Here is an 11024-nt window from a genome sequence, read left to right on the forward strand (position 1 = left end):
GTGCATCGTAAGAGGTGACCAAGGGTTGGCGTCAGGAAGGGCATCCGGCCATAAAAACATTGCCTCAAACAGGGAACCATGATTGTCATGGGGCCCGCAAGGCTAACCCCTGCTCTAGCGGGGAAAATGGCTTTAAAACGATCATTCATTCATTCATTCATTCATTCAAACACACGCAACTTTCAAATGATGATGATGATGGTGATGAATTAAAATCCCAAGAATTCCTCGAACATTGAGGGTGACCCAAATTATGGTGCAGCAAAATCATGCACTAAGGGAGAGCCAGGAGAGGTAGGAGAAGGTGAGGATGCTGGAGAGGGTGCTGGTGATCTTGAGGTGGAGGGAGCAGGGCTGAAGAAATGGGTGATGGGGAGATGCCTGACACATTGCCCAACATTTCGATGCAGCTCTTTGTACGGGAACAGTGCATCATCCAAGCCCCTCTTGAACTTGAGGTACCTCTCCATGACTGGGTCAGCGTCTTGCACCCTGTCGACAATCGCCCGCAAGTCCTGCAGCAACTCGGTCAGGAACTGGACTGTGAGGTTGGACCTCGGCACCTCTTCCTCATTACTGCCCGCCTCCGCCTCCTCCTCCTCCTCCTCCTCAGAAACCTTAGGAATAGCGTCCAACTCGTCCTCGATGAGCGGGTTTAGGGAACGGTTCAACATCATTGTTTTCAGCATTAAGTCCCTCTTCTGCATGTTGTCCTCGATCCATATTCTGAGTCTTTTCCATCCTATCCATGTGGACATTCTGGACATGGGTGACCACCTTCGTACATGATACAGTGCTCGCTGAAACTCTCTCACGAATGGCCTTCTCCTTCTTCTGTATGTAGCAAATGGTAGATTCGTTGATGCCATAATGCCTGCCAACAGATGCTGCACTCTCTCATCTCGAAAGCCGGTTGAGCAGCTCCAATTTCTGGCTCAGGCTCATCACTTTCTTCTGCCTCTTGGTAGTCGACGCATCTCTGGCACTGTTCTTGTGCTTGGGAGCCATTATTGAACGATGAGCAGAGCGAGTCAAAACCACAGATCGAAGCAACGGGACGAGAACAATGATGGAGATAGAGGACACAATCTGTATTTATATGTACGGGCGCGAGCATTGTGGGTATCTGCGGGAGCCCATTGTTTGTGGGGGATGTTATCGGATGATGCCGTATCGAGCGTATCTGCTAATTTCAATAATATGATTTAATAAAGCGTTTGCATTCTATAATTAGCGGAGGATGACTTGTTTTAGTCTCTGATGGAACATCCCTCGAAGCGTTTTCATTGTGTAAGATCTCTGATGATGCTTTACCGTAAATTGCAAATTGTAATCGATTTAATAAAGCGTTTGCATTCTATAATTTGCGGAGGATGACTTGTTTTAGTCTCTGATGGAACATCCCCCGAAGCGTTTTCATTGTGTAAGATCTCTGATGATGCTTTACCGTAAATTGCAAATTGTAATCGATTTAATAAAGCGTTTGCATTCTATAATTCGCGGAGGATGACTTGTTTTAGTCTCTGATGGAACATCCCTCGAAGCGTTTTCATTGTGTAAGATCTCTGATGATGCTTTACTGTAAATTGCAAATTGTAATCGATTTAATAAAGCGTTTGCATTCTATAATTTGCGGAGGATGACTTGTTTTAGTCGCTGATGGAACATCCCCCGAAGCGTTTTCATTGTGTAAGATCTCTGATGATCCTTTACCGTAAATTGCAAATTGTAATCGATTTAATAAAGCGTTTGCATTCTATAATTTGCGGAGGATGACATGTTTTAGTCTCTGATGGAACATCCCTCGAAGCGTTTTCATTGTGTAAGATCTCTGATGATGCTTTACCGTAAATTGCAAATTGTAATCGATTTAATAAAGCGTTTGCATTCTATAATTCACGGAGGATGACTTGTTTTAGTCGCTGATGGAACATCCCTCGAAGCGTTTTCATTGTGTAAGATCTCTGATGATGCTTTACCGTAAATTGCAAATTGTAATCGATTTAATAAAGCGTTTGCATTCTATAATTCGCGGAGGATGACTTGTTTTAGTCGCTGATGGAACATCCCTCGAAGCGTTTTCATTGTGTAAGATCTCTGATGATCCTTTACCGTAAATTGCAAATTGTAATCGATTTAATGAAGCGTTTGCATTCTATAATTTGCGGAGGATGACTTGTTTTAGTCTCTGATGGAACATCCCTCGAAGCGTTTTCATTGTGTAAGATCTCTGATGATGCTTTACCGTAAATTGCAAATTGTAATCGATTTAATAAAGCGTTTGCATTCTATAATTCGCGGAGGATGACATGTTTTAGTCTCTGATGGAACATCCCTCGAAGCGTTTTCATTGTGTAAGATCTCTGATGATGCTTTACCGTAAATTTCAAATTGTAATCGATTTAATAAAGCGTTTGCATTCGATAATTCGCGGAGGATGACTTGTTTTAGTCGCTGATGGAACATCCCCCAAAGCGTTTTCATTGTGTAAGATCTCTGATGATGCTTTACCGTAAATTGCAAATTGTAATCGATTTAATGAAGCGTTTGCATTCTATAATTTGCGGAGTTGACTTTTTTTTCTTTTTTTTTGTATACTGAATCGAGGCTCGTGAAAGAGCTAACATTTACTTCACAAACAAATCAACCAGACAAACAAAATACCCAAAAAGAGGGAGCGGAAGACAAGATGGGGAGAGAAGGGGAAGCACACAAACACAACATCCGAGAGCAGGGAGATGTGTGGAAGGGAGAGGGCCCGGGGGGAGGAGGCATGGGAAGGGGGGGGGGGGAGGGAGAAGTATAACTTGTTTACACATCTGGTGGGATATCCCGCGAATCTCACTCATAGTGCGGCTAAAATTTGCGGCCGCGAAAGCCATGAAAACGCAAAGCATACAGCAGCGAATGTACGGTACTGTACTGCACTGTATAAGCAGGTCATGCTCACGGCTTGTATAAGACGTACGTCCACCTGATTTATAATGGTATAATTAATGCCAAGACGTCAGCGTCATGTCATAGGGTCAGTGTGCTTCTTTGGTTAAATTTAAAATTTAATGTGTGGGGACTTCACTTCACCAGATGTGTAAACTTCACCATTTAAGGTGTGGGGACAATTTTACATCAGACAGCACTGAGACACAAGTTGGCAGTCCTTGTTCACTTAGTTTGACAAATCAGAATCCATTTGCTTGACATTTAGCTGAAAATGGATGAAAATTAAAGAAAAGTATGCCCTGTTTTACCAGCCTGAAAATCTGTATGTCCAACTCAAAAAAAGAAAAAGCACAGCCAGCCAATAATTTACACACAAGATGAGGTCTGCTCTATCAGTTTGTTGCAAAACTCTGCAGAAGGTACTACATCGAGCAATATTGGTTGCCTGTGCTTTTTCTTTCTCTTTGAGAAATGGATGGTCCCAACACCTCATCTAATGTTCAATGCGTGTTACACGCATGTTTCCAAATTAAATTACCTTGTTGATGAAGCATTCGGATATGGAAACTGGATCAAGTTTACATCCTTCCAATGTGTCCAAGAGATTTCTGCACATGTGAGACAAGACATTGCCCTTTTCATCTGTACACGTTCGTTGTTCTTCATACTGTGGTTATTTTTCACAAATTTACATAGTTGGTTGAAACATTGCTTGCTCCTACCTGTTGAAGTCAAAAATCTTTTCAATGTTGCTAAAGACGGTGGATAATTTGTCCTTCTTGGAGCGAAATTCTGTGGCTTGACGAAGATTGTACAAGTACCCCTGAGAGAGAAGAATCCAGGTATAATTACAGCAATATATCTATCTATAATTCCAGTAATCTCTGTGTGTATGTGTGTGTGTATGTGTGTGTGTATGTGTATGTGTCTGTGTGTTTGTCTGTGACCGCTGTTTCTCGACAACCACGGGTCCGATATACTTGAAACTTGCCAGGTATATTGCTGGGGACCTGAGGATGTGCCTTTTCAAGGTTTCATATTAATCGGAGAAGTAGTTACCGAGCTATGGCGATTTATTTACCAAACTAATCACAGAACAGGTTGCGGGGTAGGCCAGCCAATCACAGAACACGTTGTTGCGTAGGCGTGGCCGATGTGAATTCGAGGCGTAGCGGGCGCCATTTGGAGGAGCTGGGAGGACTCAGTCGTGATAGAGTGAGCCTGAGTGAGTATATCAAGACAAGAACAAGATCTAGAAGGAGGTATGTACGGTGCGATTCATATAATATATTGTTTAGTTATCGTCGATGAGGAATTTGGGGTCGGAATGGGTGATCGGCCTGGGTGACTGGGTCTCGACTAGATGCTGGGCCGCACCAAGGAACGGGCACCCACGTACGGGCACGTCCTAGTTTATTAAATAAGCATCGATTGTACGTATTAGAAGTATGGTACTAAATTTCAGAGATCATATACTGTATTTCAAAAACACACTCAAGTTATTTATCAGATCATGGTAAGTCCACCCATTACCTGACATAGATCTTTGCAAGGACAGCATCACAGACTACTACTTACAATAGACAATCATTACATTATTTTCATGACTCATGGACAGTGCTATTTTGAAAGTAATGCCATCATCAGGAGGGCAAAACAGTTTATTTAAATGCAATCTCTGAGCATAGTCAGCTTTAACTGCCAAGCAGAAACATCACGCAAAGGTAGCAAAACATAAATAACCAGAAAGCATCTGAAAATGTGAAGCCTGTCCGCGTCCGTTTGTATTCCGACGTCTTCTTTTTCTTCTTATGCTCGAAGTAAAGAAAACAGTTTGAAAGAAATACAAAATGAAAACTGATGATTTTATGCAGCCTTGACTTTTGAGCTTAAGATCTAAAAAACAATCAGCTTCTAGCTTTTAATTGGTGAACCAATTCAGTGACCCAATATGCAAATTCTTTAAATGTCAGGTCGATTGGATGAAAATTGATGATTTTATGCAACCTTGACCTTTGACCTTTTGATCGAAATAAAAAAACAATCGACTCCTACCTTTTGCTAGCGAACCAATTCAGTGACCCAGCATGCAAATTCTTTAAATTTCAGATCAATGGGGTAAACATTGGTGATTTTACGGAACCTTGACCTTTGACCTTTTGATCTCAAAAAACAATGGGCTTGTAGCGTTTGATTGGTGAAGCAATTCAGTGACCCAATATGCAAATTCTTTAAATTTCAGATCAATGGGGTAAACATTGGTGATTTTACGGAACCTTGACCTTTGACCTTTTGATCTCAAAAAAACAATGGGCTTGTAGCGTTTGATTGGTGAAGCAATTCAGTGACCCAATATGCAAATTCTTTAAATTTCAGGTCAATGGGGTAAACATTGATGATTTTACGGAACCTTGACCTTTGACCTTTTGATCTCAAAAAACAATGGGCTTGTAGCGTTTGATTGGTGAACCAATTCAGTGACCCAATATGCAAATTCTTACAATTTCAGGTCAGTAGGGTGAAAATTGGCGATTTTATGCAATCTTGACCTTTGACCTTTTGATATAAAAATAATAATAATTGGTTTGTAGCTTTTGATTAGTGAACCAATTGTGACCAAGTATCCAAATTCTTCAAATTTCAGGTCAATGGAATGAAAATTGATGATTTTAGGTGTCGCTGACCTTTGACCTTTTGACCTTCTAACAACATTATTAATGTGCCTTATCCGTATTATCATAGTAAAGCTTTGGTGAAAATTTGATGACAATAGCTCAAATGATCAATTAGTTACGGCCCGGACAGACAGACAGACAGACAGACAGACAGACAGACAGACACACACACACAGACACACAGACAGACAGACAGACAGACAGACAGACACACACACACACACACAGACAGACAGACAGACAGACAGACAGACACACACACACACACACACACACACACACACACACACACACACACACACACACGATTGCAAAACCGTCTCCTGCTGTGCAGGGGCCGGGCTGATGACGGAGTACAGAGAGCACTCATACCTCATGCAGGCTGAAGAAAAATGACATGGGAAGGGTCTTTTAAACCTTTGCTTTGTGATTCTGAGCACGATCTATATTTCCTGCGAGGTGCTATTTTGTCTGAATCACAATATTCCCAAACGCTGAGAGCACGAGCGGAAAATTTGATTGGCCAAGATGGCGTAAATATTTTGTCCAAGTCCTTCTAAACTGGAGAGTTTTGGAAGTGCCAACAAGTCGATTTGTATCCTACAGTTATGAATCATATAATTTTTTAATTTAAAAGTTTTTAATTTAAATAAAATCAAAGTTTTAAAGGCTGTAAAAAAAAAACATTTTCAGAAGTTTACCGCCATTGATGCACCATCGTTTACACCACCTCATTTGACATGTTAAATGAGTTCTTCATTCCTGCCGTTTGTGTCCTTTATGACGTCCCTGAAGATTGTGAGTTGCCTGTTTGGAATTATTTTGAATTTTGTTTGACTGCCAGGCAGGGTCATCTGGGTGCATGCACGATCGGGACAGGATACCGTACAATTCACCAAACTCAGAGACAAAGTACTGCTAAACTGCAGGTTCATGTTCAGATTTGTGTTCTATTGTTCAAAATCAGATTTAAATTTAGTGGTTCCTCGATGATATGCGGACCAAACTCTTGGGTCTCACTCTCGGCCATGACCTCTATTGAGCAAGCCACATTTCAAGGTTGGCCTCTAAAGTCAGACAGGTAGACAAAGTGAACCAATTGCTTAACCTCAGTTGCACTTCACACGCGGGGTAACAATATTGACCATTTAACAATGCAAAGGCTCACTAGGCATATAGATTACAGTAAATCTGAGAATGAATGATCCACATTAAAGTAGATCTGCGTGCAGATGCAGGCTTGCTTGCACACACAACTGTAACTAGAACGGCGCTCAGTAGAGAGCATACTGCATACCTTCGCCCCGCCTGGTTAGCCACATCACTCAATGGTGAAGAATCACTTAATACATTCCTCTAGCTGGATCCGGATCTTCACCAAAATTGAATATATTTGTCCTTGTCACACACACAACCTGTCCAACAGGTTTCGTCCAAATCCGTCTACAACTTCTTGAGATTTCCTGCTATGTATCGTTTTTAGCCCTATCTCCCAATGGTGAAGAATCACTTAAAAATTAAATAATTCACATATCCGAATCGATATTCAGATCTTCACCAAAATCTAATCGAATCGTCCTTGTCAGACACTCAACCGGTCCACCCAGTTTCGTCCAAATCCGTCTACAACTTCTTGAGATTTCCTGCTATGTATCGTTTTTGGCCCGATCTCCCAATGGCGAAGAATCACGTGGAAATTCTAGTAGTCGGATCCGAATCCGGATCTTCACCAAAATCTAATCGAATCGTCCTTGTCAGACACTCAACCGGTCCACCCAGTTTCGTCCAAATCCGTCCACAACTTTTTGAGATATCCTGCTATGTATCGTTTTTGGCCCGATCTCCCAATGGCGAAGAATCACGTGGAAATTCTAGTAGCCGGATCCGAATCCGGATCTTCACCAAAATCTAATCATTTCGTCCTTGCCACATGCGCTACATCACTGCCCAATTTCGTCCGAATTCGTCCACAACTTTGAGATATTTTGTTCACAAACGGACAGACAGGGGTGAAAACATAACCTCCATCCACCTTTGGTGGCGGAGGTAAAAATAACGAATGTAGAGGTAGATATAAGAACAGAATATGAAGAGGAAATTAAAGGGAAAGTAGAGGGTAGAATAATAATGAAAAGCAAATGGATTTCACAGCTCTCATCTGTGATGACGACCCCGAGTGGTCTTAAGCTTATTTGAAAAGGGAGAATGCTGGGATGGTGTGTTTTGTATGAGGAACAGGATGGAATTTTAAATAACCTGATGAACCCCGAGCTGATTCCACAGGTAAATAGGCTCTATTTTTCACAAAAACACAATGCACATGGCATACCTTTTCGTGCAGAGTGGAGCAAGTGCATTTCAAATAGGAATTAGATAAACATAAAGTGATAAAGGGAAGAGGGATAGAAACGGCTGTAATACAGGTAAGGCAGGTAGGTATATATATATCATGTAAATATAGACTTTATGAAATGTCAAGGAGCTTGTTTACCTCTGTAAGACTTTTCAGATCTTTGACGTAAGCTCTTTCTGTGTCCAACAGCTCCAATGCCACGTTCTGGGCTGACCAGGAAGTATGGTGCATCTCAGCACCAGTACCTTCCACCAGGTGAATTGCTATACCACTCTGGTAATGCATCAAGAAAGAAACAAAGAAACCAATGAGTAACAATTTGTAAAGATCAAGCACTTGGCCAAAAATAGTAAATGCACTTTGAGGGGATAGGTCAAAAAGTTTTTCCCCCCAATCACATGAAAGAATAGTTCTGCACCAGAGAATCTCGGCACATTATACACTCATCTTCTATGTAGTTTACAGTCGTCAGTGTCACACATGTTAAGTTTTCTGATGTCGATGGAACGGAAGCAGCTTTGTGCTTCAAAGCATTTTTAAATGGGGAAAACGTTTCGCCTTCCTCTTTTTCATGAGTGGAGAATGCAAAAAAGTTTAGTTTATTTAAAAAAAAGAGTCAATATAACACGCAAGTTGATACCTTGCATTTACCTGTAAAGTTCTCATGTGGATTGGAGTAAGTTCCGACCACTCTCGGTCACTTGTCTCTCCTGCCGAGTAACCCGAGTCCGCCCCATGACGGGGTGATGGTGGACGAGTCGGGCTGCTGGCCACCGAATCCCGCGACGACAGGGATGAGGAATCCAGGCTGAAACGTTCTCCTCCGATTCCAAGCATGGGTGGTCCACTGTTTCCAATGGATAACATGGTGGGACCATCAAAAGGCTTTTCATGTTCGACTCGTTGCAATTCCATGGAACGTTACGTAGGCCTCAAGATTTCTTCTTTGGTGTTTTTTCTTCCGAAAGAAAAAAAAGCAACTCCCAAAAAGGTCTTTTAGAAGTTGTGACAAACTTCCAAAAATGTAAGATAATCAGGAACTGATCTTCAGGATTTTCTTTGCTGTGATCTGAGAAATTCTGCAAAAATCATAAGCAGTTTCATATTTTCAGCATTTCAGTTTTTTTTGTCGCAATTGGTCACAAATACGAAATGTCAGAGGTAGATCTTTACTACCAGCTAAGCTCTTTTCAGAATACCAAGCATCCGTGAGCAACTTACGGGAAATCATTACCTTGCGCATTATCGTCATTACCTTGCGCATTATCGTCATTACCTTGCGCATTATCGTCATTACCTTGCGCATTATCGTCAAACTGCGTGGAAGGAATGTCATAATTGCTCTGTTGTTGTGCACTGCAATGAGTCTTCTGAATTTGAAAGCAGTCTGCTAATTGACTTCACGAATGATGATGAAACTAAGCCGCAAGCACTTTGTTTTCTTTGTGCACATTCTGGATGGTGTGTCCGAAATTCTGCGTTGTGTCTTATAAAAACCATCAACTTCATGATGAATCGAATTTGTTTTCACAGTTGCGTCATCAACTAATTGGATCCGAATCCGGATATTTATCAGGATTGAATCGATTCTTCCTTGTCACACACACAACCGGTCCAACAAGTTTCGTCCAAATCCGTCCATAACTTTTTGAGATATCGTGCTAAGTATCGTTTTTAGCTCTATCTCCCAATGGTGAAGAATAACTTAAAAATTAAATAATTCTCTTATCCGAATACATATTCAGATCTTCACCAAAATCGAATCGAATCGTCCTTGTCAGACACACACCCTGTCCAACAAGTTTCGTCAAAATCCGTCCATAACGTTTTGAGATATCCTGCTAAGTATCGTTTTTAGCTCGATCTCCCAATGGTGAAGAATAACTTAAAAATTAAATAATTCTCTTATCCGAATACATATTCAGATCTTCACCAAAATCGAATGGAATCGTCCTTGTCAGACACACACCCTGTCCAACAAGTTTCGTCAAAATCCGTCCATAACTTTTTGAGATATCGTGCTAAGTATCGTTTTTAGCTCGATATCCCAATGGTGAAGAAACACTTAAAAATTAAATAATTCTCTTATCCGATTACATATTCAGATCTTCACCAAAATCGAATGGAATCGTCCTTGTCAGACACTCAACAGGGCCACCAGGTTTTGTCCAAATCCATCCATAACTTTTGAGATATCCTGCTATGTATCGTTTTTGGCCCTATCTCCCAATGGTGAAGAATCACTTAAAAAATCCTACTAGCCGGATCCGAATCCGGATGTTCACCAAAATCTAAGAATTTCGTCCTTGTCACATATGCTACATCTCTGCCAAATTTAGTCCGAATCCGTCCACAACTTTTTGAGTTATCTTGTTCTGAGATTTTAAGATCCCCAAGGGAATGCTCCGCTAGACTAAAAGGTTTTCGTTTTGTATCCACTGATGGACCGGATCTGGATTCGAACCTGAACCAAAATCTAATGGGCTTGTTTGTGTCACCTAACCAACTCATCCACCAAGTTTTGTCATAACTCATCCTCAACTTTTAATATATCATGCTATATATCGTTTTTGGCCCGATCACCCATTGCTGATCGATAAATCCCTGAAATATTTTTAAATTCTCAGATCCAGATCCGGATCTTCACCAAAATCTAATCAATTCATCCTTGTCACATACCCAACACCTCCACCAAATTTCGACTGAATCCGTCCACAACCTTTTGAGATATCCTGTTCACATGCAAAGACAGACAGACAGACAGACAGGGAGGGGGAGGGGGGGGGCACCACCTGCATACACATTCGGTGGCGGGGGTGAAAATGAATACAGTTGGCATTTCTGTGTAGAGGTTTTGTTTTTTCTTCTCAATCATTTACGAAACTAGTCTGGGCCCTTTGGTCCATTGAACCAAATTTTCAACGCTCTTCACGGTCTTGAAGCATACCTGTCTGCGCTTGAGCATTAGGTTACCTTTCACCAAGCCCAGATGTGATTGGCCATTTTCTGACCTTATAAAGAGTTTATACTTTCGTTATTATTATTGTTAAATGATA

The 11024-nt window shown here is 41.3% G+C and overlaps 1 protein-coding gene across 2 annotated transcripts in view; it reads right to left on the reverse strand.

Moving 5' to 3' along the window:
• Nucleotides 1-11024, reverse strand: part of LOC137428147 (pleckstrin homology domain-containing family G member 1) — a 125942-nt gene that overhangs the window by 76359 nt on the left and 38559 nt on the right. Inside the window, exons 4-7 of one of the 2 annotated variants that reach the window (XR_013623684.1) lie at nt 8620-9047; nt 8107-8241; nt 3663-3763; nt 3479-3548 (exon numbers count right to left, since the gene is read on the reverse strand). Coding sequence is in view for 1 of the 2 variants with exons in the window: in XM_078779397.1 (XP_078635523.1) it covers nt 3479-3548; nt 3663-3763; nt 8107-8241; nt 8620-8883 (570 nt within the window). In the remaining variant the exon portion in view is untranslated. Of the gene's footprint in view, nt 1-3478; nt 3549-3662; nt 3764-8106; nt 8242-8619; nt 9048-11024 lie in introns of those variants that run through there. The other variant, XM_078779397.1, reaches the window with a different exon arrangement.

This window comes from Myxine glutinosa, chromosome 5 (assembly GCF_964187855.1).
Source record: "Myxine glutinosa chromosome 5, kmMyxGlut1.1, whole genome shotgun sequence".
NCBI lineage: Eukaryota > Metazoa > Chordata > Myxini > Myxiniformes > Myxinidae > Myxine > Myxine glutinosa.